Source organism: Gracilinanus agilis, chromosome 1, assembly GCF_016433145.1.
Source record: "Gracilinanus agilis isolate LMUSP501 chromosome 1, AgileGrace, whole genome shotgun sequence".
Classification (NCBI taxonomy): Eukaryota; Metazoa; Chordata; class Mammalia; order Didelphimorphia; family Didelphidae; genus Gracilinanus; species Gracilinanus agilis.
In genome coordinates, this window is record NC_058130.1 from 548,600,762 (window position 1) to 548,618,367 (window position 17,606).

At 39.4% G+C, this 17,606-nt stretch overlaps 1 protein-coding gene across 1 annotated transcript in view; it reads right to left on the minus strand.

Moving 5' to 3' along the window:
* Nucleotides 1-17,606, minus strand: part of DLGAP1 (DLG associated protein 1) — a 394,054-nt gene that overhangs the window by 194,876 nt on the left and 181,572 nt on the right. Inside the window, exons 3-4 of the mRNA XM_044683077.1 lie at nt 14,788-14,965; nt 9,997-10,237 (exon numbers count right to left, since the gene is read on the minus strand). Of these exons, the coding sequence (XP_044539012.1) occupies nt 9,997-10,237; nt 14,788-14,965 (419 nt within the window). The remainder of the gene's footprint in view (nt 1-9,996; nt 10,238-14,787; nt 14,966-17,606) is intronic.

Here is a 17,606-nt window from a genome sequence, read left to right on the forward strand (position 1 = left end):
CCTGTCTGGCAGGGTTGTTGTGATGATCAAATGAGATCAGAGATGTCTAGAACTTTGCAAACCAGAGTGCTATATGAAGTTAGCTATTCTTATTATGATCACTATCCTCATTTATAAAAGAGGGGATCAAACTAGATAATCTATTAGATCCCTTCCATTCGTAAAATTAATTGTTCTCTAATGTTAGAGGTGCTTTTGAGCTGGGTTTTAAAGCACAGAGGGAATATGGATCTAGAAGGAGTGGAGAGTAATCATAAAATTATAATAAAATAGCTGACAACGATATTATGCTTTAAGATTTTTTTCCATCTTATCTAGTAGAAATGCAGCAATGAAAAGAGGGGAAAGAAGGACACATCGGGCATATGGAATGCTTGACATAAAAGCAAGGGCAAATGGTGTTCAGTTAGGATGGAGCATAGGGTACATGGAGGGTGATAAGGAGAGACAGGTGGGCTAGTTCCTGAATGAGAAGCCCTTTAAAATGGCAAGCAAAGAAAACAGAGTGAACTTTACCTGTTAGGCAATAGGGAGCCACTGGGGATTTTTTACCAGAGGAGTAATTAACCACATCATGCAGAATGAAGTGCAATTTGGTTAGTGATATGTGAAGAATGAATTCAAGGAGGGAACAAGTAAAAGGAGAATATTGTATTTATTAAACACCTACTGTATCCTAAGCACCACGTTAGGAACTATGGTGGTTATAAAGATGTGTAAGACACTATCCCTGTCCTCCATATGGTAGTGGGGATAAGACCTGATAATGACACCTAGTAAAGGGAACACAAACAATAGGTGCTTAATAAATGTCTGTTGAATTCATTTGAATGAGTATAATACAAGGTAGGATGTGATAAGTGCTATTGAATTCCCTTGGTTGCCTTCTCAACCTCAGACCCATTCTGGGCTAGAATTGGCTTGGAAATAAGTGGGATAAAAAAATGGCCACCCACCCAAATTACAATTATAAACCTGGAGTCAGAGAGTGGATAATATGAGAAGCAGTCTTTATTCTTCCTCATGAGAAAGGGGCAGTTGTCCTACTGGAAATGCCAATGCATGAATGCAGATACAAACATTATACAGATTCCTGATGCAAGACCCCCTCCCACCACTGTCCAATATGCCACTCTCTGGGGTCTGAACTTACAAACTAGGCACAAAAAGTCTAGATAAGATGCCAGTCAGAAAACAGCAAGATACATAATGTGAGCTTGTCATGAGCTTCCACCAGGGTGGGGTAAGGTTATGGGGAGGTAGCCTTGTCCTTGGGAGTGACTCCTCTGGCTCCTAAAGGTTTGAAGAGATAAGGAGGCAGGATTGCCTAATGGTTTTCATCCTTGAAATGAGATAAGAGGCCTCCCAACTGGCTGGCCTGTGGCAATAATGAAATGTCCTTGAGGTCTTATTCTGTAGCCTAAACATGCTTTCATTCCTAACAAGAGGTGTAGGATGTATGTCTAACCTGAGAAGAGCAAATTAGTACTCTTTATTCCCCACAGAAATATATGCAGCAAAGTGAAATATATTTATCCTGGATAAGGAGAGAATAGTAGGAACTCACTACCCACAAGGAAGTTTTATCTAGGAGCCTGGTATTCTGCAATATAAAACTAATTTATTTTAAAGATACATACTTTTGGAAACTGGGAAAACTAATCCACTCATTGCCAATCTTCTTTATCCCTATTCCATTCCGAAATCATGTAGCCCTTCTAAGCCACCCCCCTAGCCCACCATTCAGATGTTTGATTTCTATCCTACTCCCACTCTGGTTTATCTCCTACTTCATCTTAACCCATCTGTTGTGAATTGAAAGGAAAGGAAGACTTCAAATTCCATTTTGAAATTGGGCTGACCTTGTTACTGCCTTATCAAGTGGTGCAAATGGGATTTGGGATTTATTGGACAAGCTCCCCCAAAGCAGATCCATTGGGGGTGTGAGGGAACTGCAATGATCCATCTGACTGATAGAGCTGTGTTGGGGAGCCTTGTTCCACTGTGCCACTTGCTGTTGGTGCCCCAGCTTTGTTTTGCATTTGCTTCTGAGAGCCAAAAAGGTTTTACAAATGTACTTTCATTCATTCATTCTCCGTGGGCACTTCCAGGTAATGTGCTAGGGACCTACACACCACCGAATAAATATTAGTTTATTGATAAACTGCTATTAGAAGTGCCGTCTTGCCTTGATGTCTGAAAGGAACAGAGGTTAGATCAGAACTCAGCCCCTTTCTCTTTTCATGGGCCTGTTTCTTAGACCCAGTGAGGGGAAAAAAAAGGATTGGCCCATAATTGAGGCTGTGTTTCTGTTCCACAGAGAGAAATAATTGGGAACTTCTTGTTGGGGTAAACAGATGTTCCAATGTTTTTTGGTGTTATTTTTTATGCAAAGTCTGTTCCTAAGATACAGAAAATTGAGGCAATTGTCCCAAGGCCACAGGCTTTGAGGCCCCCTAGATTATAGTAGCAACTGGATTAGACAATAACATAGAGATGAAGCTGATGAGGATCTGGGGGGGAGAGAGAAAGTAGAACCTGATCTCTCTCTCTCTCTCTCTCTCTCTCTCTCTCTCTCTCTCTCTCTCCACCCCCCTCTCTCTCTCCCTCTCTCCCTCTCTCTTCTGCCTGGTGAGCTGAGCTGAAGGGTGATCAGCTGGACTTCCTCTAATATTAGTTATAGGTAGATATAGGCAGTTTTAGGTAGTAATTATAGGTAGTTATAGGATAACTAGTATAGACATTAGGAAATTTTCTTTCCTAAGGATTGTGATGTGTGTTGGTGGAGGAAATGTCCATTTTGGGAAGCAGTGGTTAAATGATGTGTCCAGTGGAGAGAGGCAGGATGTGAGTTGGTGGTCTTTAGACTCAAGAGTCTGTGCTCTTTCCATTGTACCAAATATAACGCTGCTTTCCAAGAGAACTAGGTAAACTGAACATAGTAACATTTTCAACCCATTAACCAGAAATAGTTTTATTGACTATTCCTGCCCCTATCTGCATCCTCTGATCTCAGGGTCAATAGTGTTCTTTCTATTTTGTGTAAGAGAACTGGTTGCAAGTCAGTCCCCAGTCTCCACTTTTGCCCAAAGCTTTCAAAAAATGGAGAGAAAAGTATTTTCTCTATCTATAGCCATTGGAACCATTACTTCACCCCAAACTCTGCTCTTCTGCCTCACTGCAGCTTGGAAGTAACCCTCAGGTCTTGAAGAAGGCACAGTGATTAAAGTATTCAACTTGAGGTCAGGGAAGACATGAGTTCAAATTTTGTCTCAGACACTTACTAGCTATGCACCCTCAGACAAATCTCTTAACCTACATTGCCTCAGTTTTCTCATCTGTAAAATGATGATGATAATAGTATCTACCTCTCAGGGTGGTCATGAGGATCAAATGAGAGAATTTTTATAAAGTGCTTTGCAAATATTAAAGTGCAATATCAATATTATACTCTTGTTATATGAGGCAAATTTTGCACTTCTTAAAGTATTTATTAAGTTAAAAATATATTTACTATGGGTCAGACACTGTATAAAATCTTTGGCAGACCCTAGCAAACTGGAAAGGCTTCAAGGATGGACTGCGTGATGGAGTGGATTCAAGAACCACCCTAGCTAAGTTTTGAGAAGTTTCTTTGTTCAAAGACTGTTTTCCACCCCCAGTCAAAATAATTCCTTAAACCATTGACTGAGGCATAAAAGGATCACAAGCAATTCTGGTTGAGGAAATATTGGGAAAGTACAGATCCTTGAATCACTAAAGTTTTCTGATAACTTTTTCAATTTCTTTCCCTTTATTTTTTTTAGAGCAGAAATTGTATTTTACTTTAAACACTTTCTAGTAATTTTCTTAAGAAGCAATTATGATTTCAGTGAGGCAACACTTAAAAAAGCAATATGCTTTATCATAAAAGGACCTAGACTTAACCAGAATATGTCTTACTTAGACATTCTATACATATTAATTGAATGAATAATAAATTCTGAAAAAATTACTTTGGCAATTAGGGGAAGTGGGAGATGGTGTGGGGAATGGGGCTCTTAAAACTGATTTTAGGCCCAAAGAGAATCTGTGATGCTATCAATACAGTTAACATTAAGTCAGAAAGCAAATAAATCAAAGCAAGTATAGTGGTAATTAATTTTCCAGTTCAGCTCAATTTGCTCCTATTTAAATGGAATGCTCTTAAATTCTCATTCACTTGATGATAGCTGAGAGGGTCAAAAGGTTAATTTAGAACTTATAACAAGAGAGCTGGTATTGTATGGTGAAAAAAAATTCCTTAACTTTGAGTCATAGAGTTATAGATCTTAAACAGGAAAGGAACTTGGAGGCCATCTAGGCCAACCCTCTCATTTTACAGAAGAGGAAACTGAGGCTTAAGGATATTCAGTGACTTACCCAAGGTCATATAATTGTTAAATAGTAGATGTTATCTGACTAGAGATCTAGCACTCTTTTTATTTTAAGCATTTATTTACTTTCTGCCTTAGAAGAGTGGTAAGAGGCAGGCAAATGGGGTCAAGTGACTCGCCCAGAGTTACACAGCTAGGAAGTGTCTGAGGCCAGATTTGGAGATCTAGCACTCTTTCTTCTGTACCATGATTACTCACAAAATTTGGAGTCTGGTTAATTTATTAGTTCAGTGAAAGTAGACAAGTCATTACCTCTCAGAACCTCAATTTTTCAGCAACCAAATGGGAAATAGTCATTCTTGCACTACCTTCTTTTTAGTGCTGTTGAGAGGGAAGCCCTTTGTAAGTTAAACACAACTTTAAAAAGGTGAACTATCATCAGTGATATGCTGGTAGATGTTTAACAATCTGCTCCCCTCCCAAAAATATGACAAATTTCAAAAAACTTTTTCCTTCTGTCTCAGAATCAATACTAAGTATTAGTTTCCAGACAGAGGAGCAGTAAGGGCTAGGCAATTGGAGTTAAATGGCTTGTCCAGGGTCACACAACTCAAAAGTAATTGTCTGGGGCAGTTGGGTAGCTCAGTGGATTGAGAGCCAGGCCTAGAGACGGGAGGTCCTAGGTTCAAATCTGGCCTCTGACACTTCCCAGCTGTGTGACCCTGGGCAAGTCACTTGACCCCCATTGCCCACCCTTACCACTCTTCCACCTATGAGTCAATTCACAGAAGTTAAGGGTTTAAAATTAAAAAATTGTCTGAGGCCAGATTTGAACCACTTAGTCACCTAGCTGTCCCGTATGTCATATTTTAAAGTTTAATCTGAATTATTGAAATTTTCTTCTCTCTCAAGTCTAGACAATCAACAAAACAATAAATCAAGGCTGATTTGTAGTGTTGGTTGAATTCTGAGGTACAAGTACACTGAAAATTTAACAATTGGTTCTTTTGAACCAGTATGAGCTGGCTCTAGTACACCCTTGGCCAACATCATGATCAAGATTATTATTATCATCATCATCATTGCCATCATTATTGTATAACCAGTTATTTAAATAGTTATTATTTCTCTGCTATTGGATCCTTTTTGTTGGGTTGGCTATATAGATTTCTCCAGTAGGAGGAGATGAGGAAATTAATTAGAGGAAGGTTTAAGAGCACTTCTGGAGGGGATGTTGGAACAGATAACTGCCACAAAGATCAGATTATAGAACGTGGACCATGGATGGCTGAAGGGGGAAGCCTAACTGCTGTAGAGGTATTGGCAGAAGAGGAGACTTTTGGGACCACAAAAGAAGATCAGGAAAGTTCAGGATAAATAAGATAAAAGATCAGAGAGGGAGGCAAGGCAGTCAAAAAGAGAAATCAGGACTAAGCCCTATAACATCGATCAAATTGAGATCTATGCAGAGAAAGCAAAAACAAAAACATAAAAATCAATTTTGTTATTGTTCGATCATGTCTGACCTTTTGTAACTTGTGGATCATAAAAAAAAAGCCATGGGGCTTTATGGTGAAGATATCAGAGTGGTTTCTCATTTCTTTCTCCAGTGAATTAAGGTAGACAGAAGTTAAGTGACTTATCCAGGATAACACACACTAGTAAGCATCTGAGGCTACATTTTAATTCAGTTTTTCTTGACTCCAGGATGAGGGCTCTAGTCATCTAGCTGCTCCCCAAACCAATTTTGGGAGAAGTAAAAGCATTTCCCTTTTTTCATAGATGAGCACTTCTTTCAAGGAATAAGTAGAACCTGAAGCCAGTCTATGTATTTTCTGTACTTTCCACTGAGCTTCAAGATATTATTAAAAAACAACATTGTATTGGAGAATGCACAGGAAGGAAACAAATGGATGAATAATGACTCATCAGAAAAAAAGATAATAACTTCAATATTTTTGATTTGCAAAAAAACTACTTTCCTCACAAAAATCCTATGGGGAAGGTAAAGTACAACCATCCCATTTTACACATGATATAACTGAAGATCAGAGAAATAAAGTGACTTGTTCAATGTCACACAGCTAATAAGTGGTGAAACAATTAAGAATCTGTTGTCCTAAGTCTAGCACATGCTTTCAATTATACTTTAAATTTTTTCACAATTAATAGGTATGTATATAAGTGTGCTAATGAGGAAATCCTTTAGAAGTCCATGGAAACTGTCATGAGAAAGGGCTCTTTTGGGAGAGCTCATGGAATAAAGATGCTGTGACTGAATGATGTCTGAATTATAGCTCAAATATCTGATAAGATTATTTGACTTTATAAGTGCCTGCTCTTTAATATATAGATTAAGTACATTTTGTTTTCTACTCTCTTTTTATCTAGAATCACAAAATCACAGAAGAGACTAAGGCAGTGATGGTGAACCTATGGCACAGATGCCAAACATGGCATGCAGAGCACTCTCTGTCGGCATGCGGCTGCTCCCCCCACTCCAATTCATTATCAGAAAGGCAAAGGGACTCAGTCGGAGCTGCTCCTCTCCCCCCTCCACTGTTTCTGATGACATTTTTTCATATCCCCACCCCTCTGCTCAGTAGCCAATGGGAACACACAGGGAGTAAGTTGGATGGCTCATAGGCAGCAGAGCTAGAGGGGAGCAGAGCACTCAGATCACTCCCCCCACCCTACACTCACTGAGAACATTCCTCTCTTTACCTGCTCCTCTGCCCAGAAGCCCAATGGGAGTGCTTCCTCTCTCACCTGTGTGGGGTATGGGGGAGGGCAAGGTGCCTAGCACTCAGTGGGGGGGGGTGCCAAGTGTGGCACTCTGCCTATGAAGATTCATCATCACTGGACTAAGGGATATCTATGATGAGAGTTATCAACCAAGTCAAAAAATTGTTATCTCTGATTTTGTGACCCCATTTGGGATTTTCCTGGCAGAGGTATTGGTGTGGTTTGCCATTTCCTTCTCCAGCTTATTTTATAGATGAGGAAACTGAGGCAGAGTTAAGTGACTTGCCCAGGGTCACATAGCTAGTAAATGTCTGAAGCCAGATTTGAACTCAGGAAGATGAGCCTTTCTGACTTCAGGTCAGGCAGTCTGTCCCCTGGGCCACTAAAAGTGCAAGTCCACGAGTTGTGTTTCCCATCCTCCTTCCATCAGTGAAGGTCTAGGTAAGAATGTGCATGGGCTATACCATCTTTCCCATCTGAGAAGCACTCAAGCCTTTCCTAGCCTTCCCATGGGTTAGAACAGACCTTCAAATAAGTTGGTCAAAGAGGTGGATCATGGGGTGCAGGTGATGAAGTCACCTTTGTACTCCTTGAACTAATTTAACTTTCTGCTTCCTAGTTCCCTACTCCAGATATAGTCAAAGCTCTAATGCTAGAAGAAAGGAGCAGAGATCCTACTTTTAGATCTTACTCAACCCTTACAGTTACTTTTAAAATCAGGAGCCCTAGGCAATCCATGCTGTACCTGGACCCAGGAACACTGGTACCAGGAATGAGGGATACAGAAAGACACTGATGCAGAGAGTTCCTGGGAAAGACTAAAAAAATGAGAGCGCTGGTAGGAGGCAATGGGAGCCTTGCAGGATGGTGTGTGGACAGAGACATGGTGAGAACATTACTGAGGGGTAAGAGGGGAGAATGGTACACCAGGTCAGGGATATGCTGCAGTAACTCTTCTTAAGCCTTCAAGACCACATTTATTGCACAAACAAACATATGTGTACAAATATGCCCAGGAACAGTTTTGATTTTTGCTTTTCACATAAGAGACTTGTTTTGATTGGAAATCACTTCTGTGGTTCTTGTCTGTGAATTCCCCTTCAGAGAAAAATGTGCATTTGGAACCATCATTGTCAGGAATGTCCTTAGTCATCTGGGGAGGGCTAGGCCACATTTTTTCTGCTGAACAAGGAGGTTACATCCCCTTTGACCAAATGGGCCTGCGATTGAGCATTCCTTGTTTGACAATCCTCCTGCCAAGGCAGAATGGTCGACAGAAATGGTTGTTGGCTAACACCTACAATACAATATAAGATCCTGAAGAACTCATTGTCAGTAAGCTTGCCCTAATGACTATCAGAAGCCTTATGACCCAGGAGCACCTTAGTTTGTATTGGGACAGGAGGAAGAGATTTCTAGTGCCCAATCTCCTGAGCCTTCATCAAGCATAATTTTAATCCTGAACCTTTCTAGTTGCATAATGATTTACTTAGATTCATCAACATACCATTTCTCAAGCCCACAGAACATTCCAGACAGAGTAGTTAATAGAGATAATTAATGAAATCGTCATAGCAAATAAGGTAGAGTTCTGCCTCTGGACCTCTCCTAGCTCATTTGTTATTTCTCTCAGTTCTTGGTCTCTTCTTCCTGTAGACTGTTACTCCCCATCTAAGTTACCAGGGATTCAATAATAAAGATAAATCTAGTTAAGACATGTTAGATTTACTTTTGGGACCCCACGTGCTACATAAAAACACACACTGCCAACATGTACATACATAACCCATAGCTCCATTTCTGTGGTGGTCTCTGGTGTCATGGTAACGAGTTAAGTTCCTTTTATGGCCTCACTGGTTAGGAACTACCGATAATAAAAACCAAAATACAGTTTAATAGTCACCACCTGGATGTAGTATAGGGGGAAAAGAGAGATCTTTTTTTTTTAATGTGATCAGAAGCTTTTAAATAATAAAATACTGAAATAAATCTGCCTTCTATCTGGCTTCATAAAATGAAACCTGCAAAACTTAGGGACAAAATTCCTTTATCCTTTCCTTAGGTCTTGTTTTCTGGTCTATATAGATGGTTCTGTTGAGTCCTGATTTTAAGTCTTTTATGTGCATAGGATGAAATAACATTTAATATTTTGTGAAAGAAAACATAAGGTCAGGGGATCAGGTGTGCAAAAGCACACCACTCCTAAGGTGGCCGTTATTTAATTCATTTATTTTTAAGCCCTTCTAGCTCTTCTTCCCCAAATAAGGAAAAAACAAAACCCAGCAACAACACAATTTCTTATAACAAAGAAGCACAATCAAGCAAAACAGACCCACACATTTGGGTTGCCCTCTTTTTTTTTTTTATTTAAATCAAAGATGGAATTGAGGGTTTGGCATCTTTAGTTCTTGTCAACAGGCATGAATTGTATCTGTGGAATTTTAAGAGACATTCCCACCTACACTACCCTCTGATAATCTTTTTTTGCCCTAGGTTTGCTATTGTGATTGGAGTGGGCAGTGAGAATGAAAGGACTCAGAGAAGGAAGGGAAGATGAGCTGTGAGGGAAGCAGAGTGATAGACTGAGCAGTGATATTTTGGCACTAGTGTTAATCTTGGAAGAAGGGAGTTATTTGAAAAAAATGAAAATGATCCCAAAAGAAATTCCAGATACTGAGGTTATTTGGGCTAATAGTATATTTTATCAGCACAAATGAGTGATGGGCTACTCAAGAGTCCAAGTGTGCTTTTAAAGTCCAAGTGCACCCCAGGCAATGCATTTCTAAGTTATGTCTTCGAGTCTGGAGTCCTCTGAATTTGCCTCATCAGCTTTGGTGAGGGTAGTCAGGCACCCCTGGTTTTGAATTGATCCCCACATTGTCCCCTTGTTCCTTACCAGTGCTGCTCTGAATGGTCCTCACGGTGGTAGTTGTTCGGGGTGGAGATGAAGACCTCAGGGACACACATTCATCATCCTGGGAACAGCCCTTCTCAATCGCTCTCACGTAGCTATGGCTCCTCATGCGGAAACAGCCTGGCATCGGCAGGTCCAGGGCTTCTACTGCCTGAGATTCCAGTTCACTGAATACGGATTCACACACAGACTCAAACTGACCATTGACTTCCATCTCACTCACCTGCAGGAGAAGAGAGAGTGCTTCCTTTAATTTAGGAGGCACAAGAGGGCACAAGCAACCATTCAAATTCTGCTCCAATGCTACTTTATGTGAGGGACAGACCCAAGACCCTCCAACACTATGCCATCAGAAAGCCAGCTCTAGCAGGTTCCGCCATCTGGAAAGGCTTTTGAGTGTAGCTTTAGATGAATGGCATTCAGAGGAACTGTTCAACAATAGTCAGTCAACTACCAACTGCTGAACTTTTTTGTCTACGTCAATGGATGAAGACTGTCAACTAAGGTTCAAAGGGCATGTAGGCTGTATTGATGAAGAGAGTACTAAAGAAATTATAGATCCTTTAAATGCTGAACTGAAATCATGGAGGAATGAAAAAAGGAGGGGGAAGAAAAGAAAAAAGAGGAGAAAACAGAAGAGAAAGGTGAGGAAAAGACACAAGGGATATTTAACTGTAGCTGATGCTCTGCCATGTGCTTTTGGTAAATTCTAGGTATACAACACAACCTTAGACATAGGGACTTTCATAAGGAAAATCATGAAAGAGAAAATTAAGTCACCTTTTTGGCAAATTAAAAGTCTTAAATATGATATACTCCTTGGAGTAGCAGTGAGGATAGAGGGTGAGGGAAGTGTGGTATTGAGATGGGACCCAGAAAAGAGGTATGTCCAAGATGTTTTGTGTACTTTACCATATTAGCTGACACCAATTCAAAAGTATGGATTGGGTCAGCTTGGTAGCACAGTGGCGAGAATGTCAGGCTTGGAGTCGAGTTCCAATCTAGTCACAGACATTTCATAGCTGTGTGACCCTGGGCTAATCACTTAACTCCAACTGCCTAACCCTTGCCACTCTTCTGTCTTAAAACTGATACTAGGATAGAAAATAAGGGTTTAATAACCAACAAAAAACTCCAGTGGATTGACCTTCACATGACATATTCATTGATATAATATTTGGAAAAGTGGAGGCATTCAAGTATAACTTCAACTTGACTTTCTTGGTGAATAAGAATGCATGACAAGATTTGAATCTTTGAATTTATTATGCAAATCTTAGGAAAATCTTTTAAATTCTGAATACTTCACATGTCCCACTTGAAAGGGGAAAAAATCACTTTCAACCTTGGAGGTCTTTAAGTAGAGTACTTTGTTGGGTATGTTACAGTGGAGATTCTTTTTTTTTTTTTTTTTAAATAAAACCCTTACCTTCCGTCTTGGAGTCAATACTGTGTATTGGCTCCAAGGCAGAAGAGTGGTAAGGGTAGGCAATGGGGGTCAAGTGACTTGCCCAGGGTCACACAGCTGGGAAGTGTCTGAGGCCAGATTTATAGTGGAGATTCTTTTGTGTATGGATTGGGACTAGATTGTTGCTGAAGTTCTTTCCAACTCTCAAATTCTACGTTTCTGAGAAAAAGTGAGGGGAATGTTTTCACACCTTAAAGGAAAGAACTTGTACATGAATGGAAACCTCTCTGTAGAAAGAGACTGAATTCTCAGTGGTTCTGTGATCCCAGATATCATTCTTCCCTCCCTCCACCAACCATTCCAGATCCCTTGGATACTGGTTCCATGTTAAACAGCACAACACACACTTTGTTATCTTCAAGTGTGGGAAACACTTGAGTTGGATAAACCACTATTTTGGGAAAGGGGCTTATCTTGTGTTTGGAGACTATAGGTATTATTAAATACAATATTTTTTGCACCCTGGAATAAAAGCTTTCTCACTCCAGTTTCTTACAGTGTTTTTTTCTGATCTCTCATTTGTTCCTTCCAGATTTCTTTCCTAGGATTTCTTTGGTTGATGTCTTCTGTAGTTTCAAAATCATAAAGTTTCTTAGCATGTGATTTCCCCTTACCCCCTTAAATTGAGGGCAAAGTAATAGTTTTACCACTTAAGTAGCTCATGGCCCTGGGGCAGATAAAAGAAGGGTACTCCCCAGGATATATTCTCTAAAGTTCTGATACTAAAAATTGTAGGAAGAAATAAAATCGGTTTTTACTTGGGGAATGATGGGTGTTACATATTTTTTTTTGCACATCAGCATCTATTCCTTTTTCTTCTCTCAAGCCAACATTTCCTACTTTTGACTGACAAGAAAAAACTAGAAAATTAAGCACCGAACTAGGGCCTAGTCTGGATTGGACAATGGCCAGAGACAACTGCCCAAATATTTAGTCCAAACAAATTCTTCTGTTTGGATTAAAGTTAAGAGTGTGTTAGTGAGCATATATATTTTGGTCATTTGCAAAACAATCTCTTTTCAGAAGCATTTTATTTCTATGAGGTATTGATGTGGAAATCAAATAATTAGTTATTCTAGGCCAGTTTCTTGACTTATAATTCCTTTGAGAAATTGGACACTGGCATTCCAAATAAAGTAGAGTAAAATGCTATTGAATGTGTACTATTATTGCTGATAGTAAATTTGTAATATTTTGAGGATGGGTATAGAAGATCTCCATCTTCCTAGAACCCAATTACTTATTTAATGTGCCTACTGTGTGCACAGCACAATTTTAGGCATAGAGGCTTTCACAGGGGCAGTCATCCTCCCAGTGATTGATGACAATGTCACAACTAGGAAAGAATACAATAAAATCATTTGCAGAGTCACTGGCTTGTTTGGAAAATGAATAAGACAATGAGGATCATTTACCATCAGGGTCCCATTTAGAATAGGTACTTTTCTTGTATTTTATTTATGGCACAAATAATTATGCTGTTGAATCGCAGAGCCTGCCAAGGCCCAGCATCACATGGTGATACATCTTATGCCATGAATCTCAACACCATCATTTCCTTGATGTCTCATTAACATGTCACCTGAGGGGAAAATACTGCCTATAGTAAGGTCAGGCACAACAGCTTATGAAATAATAGCAGTAGGTGGTGTGGCTAATGTGTCCTGGGGGAAATTGTACATTTTCCTTTATGGGGGGAAAAAAGCAATGCTCTAAATATAGTCACATAGTCAGGATTGAGCCATATAAATTGCATAAATGATTTTGAGCAAAATTTCCTAAAATTGCTCTGAAATATTTTGCAGGTATACCAACCAGGTTTATAGGCTCTATTTTGACAGTTCTCAATTGTGTTGTCTACTGAAAATATTCAGATGACATTAATATTTTACTCCAAATAGTGAGAAAAGAAAAATAAAATACATTTAGAAATTGTCCTATATCATACTGACAGTTTGCTATAGCTTGGATGAAGATGATATCCATCAGGTGATCTTGGCTAATGCTAATTACTAGATATAAGTGAAGCTTTGTTGAGTAAATGTGTAATGTCAAGATATTTTAGTTTAGCAACTCCTATCATACAGGTATAAAACATATGTAGGCACCTTGTCTACTAACTCTTTCTTGATTCTTTTCCACAGCTGTTCTTGGGTCTTCTCTGTTGTCCTCCTAGTTTTGCCTCAATTCCTTGCTTGGGTGCTTCCATTTCAGATGAAAGGGACACGGTGAGAAAACTGTGGGGTCTCACTGAAATGAATTTGCTTTTAAAGGATCTTGCTTTCATTTCTGAGTTACTGTCAGTCAATTCCTCCTTCCTTCCTTCCTTCCTTCCTTCCTTCCTTCCTTCCTTCCTTCCTTCCTTCCTTCCTTCCTTCCTTCTTTTTTTCTGCCCTGTTGTTCTCTGTTTCTCTCTTTGTCTCTCTTTTCCTCTCTGTTCCACTTCCTATCTCTCTCTACTTCTTCCTCTTTCCATCTCCCTTTCTCCCTTGCTTTGCCCTCCCTTTAATTCTTTGTTGACCTTCAGTGATTCTAATTTCATACTTGAAAGAGAAAACTAACATATACTTACTTTTGTATCCCTAATTGTTGTTAGATCAATTCACTCATTGTATATCCAATGAATTCTGCTCATTTTTCACTTGATTTATGTTCTTTACCTAGTTTGGAATTTCTTTTTTCTTTTCACCAATCTAAATTCTACCTGTCCATTAAAGCCCATATCTACCACCACAACAAAACCCTCACTGATTTTTCTTATCTATACTAATCTTGCTACTTTTTGAAGTCCAACACACTGCTATCTGTTCTGTGCTATGGGGAGATAGTGCCTTATTTCTATTGTGTCTTCTGTTATCCTCTAGTAATTTCTCATACATAACTTTTCTCTCCCCAGTTAGTCTTGTAAACATGTGGAGGACAAGGAATATTATAGGTATTTCTCTTGGTTCCTAGCATGATGTATTAGTGTTGACCTATAGAAGGCATTTAATAATTTCTTATTGAATTAAATTAAGTTAAATTCTAGTAAACCCTTAGTTTTCTTTCTCAACATGTTCAAAAATTATTCTTTTGTAAAGAGGGACCTGAAATAAGGATGAGGTTAAGGAGAAATATGTGTTTAATTTTTGAATGGGATTTAAAATATAATTTAAACTAGTGGTACAAACTGAAATTCCAGGCCAGTAAGCAAAATTTTGAAATAGGTCTTGCTTTGTTCCACTGCTCTAGAAGTGACATCACAGATCCTCAAACACTGTAGGGAGTTATTTGGGAAGAAGCTGGATCTGTTCCCTGAGCCTCACCTGGCTGATTGTGCTCATGGCTCTCATGTAGCTCTCATTCCTAGATCGGAATTTTGGTGAAGTGAGAAGTCCTGCAGGATCCAGGCTATCCAAGCTCCTGTTGATTGAGACTTCACTCACTGCCCTCAGGTAACTGTGGCTCCGGATCTGGAGTTTTGGGGAGTGTTCATTTGATATCCTGGAAAAGAACAATAGGAAAGTTATATTTGGTTATTTCCCCAAATGAATGTAAATGAGTTTTAGTAGAGTGATTATTTAGGCAACCCGGTAAAATATGGTGACTGAAGTTACAGAATTTCTGTGAATTTGGCTCTAGCCCCACCATAGCTAGGCAACTTCTAGACAGTGAACAGGGTCAGGCCATGCCAGATGACAGATAAGGATTTGCCAGGTATACTTGGGGGCAATCTCCATACTGGCACTTTTCCAGCAGGCGGAGGAGAGCTATGCCTGGATCCCTGAAGAATTCTGCCTAGTGGCCTGGATCATGGAAATTAATCTGGGGTTCTTTTCTCCCTCTAATTTCTGAGTGTTTAATTTTTTCCTGCACCTCTTTCTTCTTTTTTGCCTTCCCTCTTGGGACTTTTAAGCACCAGAAGTAATCAAGTGGGAATGAATTTTCAGCCACCTATAGGTTTTATTAGAGAGGCAGCTGAACATGCCCAGATGCATAGAATTCTGGCATAGCATCAAGAAGACCCGAGTTCAAGTTCTGCCTCTAACACATGTGATGTGACTATAGGCAAAAAACTCAACCCATGTCAGTGCTCCTGGCAACTGATGCCATAGAAAACTTGCTGAATTGCATTGGTGCGCAGATTTCCACTTTACATAAAGTCTACTATTTCTTAGAAGTCAGGTCTGGACCAAACTTCTTTACTCTTCAAACAAAAGCAAAAAGTTTCATTTCTTTGCATACAGAACTTGATAGACAAAATGCATACCCCTAACCTTTCTTTAAGATGTTTCCCATGATACACAAATGCTAACACCAAATCATCAAGAATAGTTGTACTTAATTTTTAAAAAATCAAGACTTAAAAAATCTAGGGAGCACCTAGGTGGCTCAGTGGTTTGAGAACCAGGCCTGGATGTGAGAGGTCCTGGGTTCAAATTTGACCTTAGATACTTCCTAGCTGTGTGACCTTGGGCAAGTCACAACTTCCATTGCCTAGCCCTTGCTGCTATTCTGCCTTGGAATCAATATTCAGCATTGATTCCAAGATGAAAGGTAATAGTTTAAGAAAAATCTACAACATGACACCTCAGGAAGAATAAAATAAAATTCTGTCTGAAAAATACCAGCCAAGATGCTGGGAGCTAAGATGGTAGAGTAAATTATGCTCTACTTCCTAATTCTTCCACACACACACAAGAGAAAATAAGTCACCCCCAAACAAAGGAAAACTGGAAGAACAAGTCTCACTGGGGTAAGAAGAAAGAGTAGCTCAGGCAGCATAGCATCTATGAGAACCAGGAGAACTTGGAGCAGCCCAACATGCTGGGACTCCACCACAGGCAATGAAGCTGAAGAAAGGATAGGAGCCCAGCCTGAGTCCCTTTAGACAGGTATACAAATCAGAGAAGGCAGAAAACACCACACTTCTATGAGACAGTGGAGCTTTGATGTCACAGGGGAGCAGCAAGGGATACAGGATGAACTTCAGGAGATCCTTCACTTTCATGTGGCAGCAGAAGGCCAGAGGTAGCAGAACCCAGGGCAAAGGACCAGCCCAGACCAAGAAACAACAGGAGAATAGCTCACACAGAGTGCTGAACATAGATGGACAAAACAGCTGCAAAATTCTCCAGTGAGAGCCAGCAGGGCCATCTCAATAGACATACCATAAGAAAAAAAGGCAGCCAGGCCACTTCAAGTACTAGAAAAGAGAATTCAGCAAACTTGGAGGAGTGTGCCCTCTGGGTTAGGAACAGAGAAGTTACAGAGAGATAAGGTAATGGGGGGAAAACAACCAGAAAAAGAAAAAAAAACCCTGACCTTAGAAAGTTATTTTAGTGACAGGGAAGACCAAAATATAAACTCAGAAGAGGACAACAATGCTAGAAAAGAAAAATGTGAAGTCTCAAAGTGTGAATGGATGTCAGGCCCCAAAGGAACTTGAAAAGAAGTTTAAAAAAAACCAAGTAATAAAGGAATTGACAGAAAAACTCAACAGTTGGGAAAAATTCACTGAAGAAATCCCTAAAAACTAGAATAAGTCAAAAGAAAGGGAGGCACAAAAATATACCAAAGAAAACAATTTCCTAAGGAATAGAATGGATCAAATAAAAATGGAAGCCAAAAAAAAAGATAGAAGAAAATAACTCTTTAAAGAGTAAGATTGGCCAAACAGAAAAGGAAACATAAAAACTCAAAGAAGAAAATAACTACTTAAAAATTAGAATTAGATGAATAGAAGCTAATGAAATCATAAGGCATCAGGAAACAATAAGATAAAATTTAAAAAATGAAAAAAATTAGAAGAAAACCTAAAATAACTTACTGGAAAAATGACCACCTTGAAAAATAGAGCCAGGAGGGACAATCTAGAATCATTTGAATACATGAAAGCCAGCATGAAAGTAAGAGCCTGGACATCATATTATATGAAATCTTCAGGGTAAAATGCCCAGATACCCTCTAACAAGAGGGAAAAATGGAAGTTTAGATCTACTGATTACCTCCTGAAAGAGACCCCAAAATAAAATACCTCAGGACTATTATAGCTAAATTCTAGAACTCCCAGGCCAAGGAAAAAATACTAAAAGCAGCCAGAAGAAAGCAATTCAAATATAAAGGAGCCACAGACAGGATTACC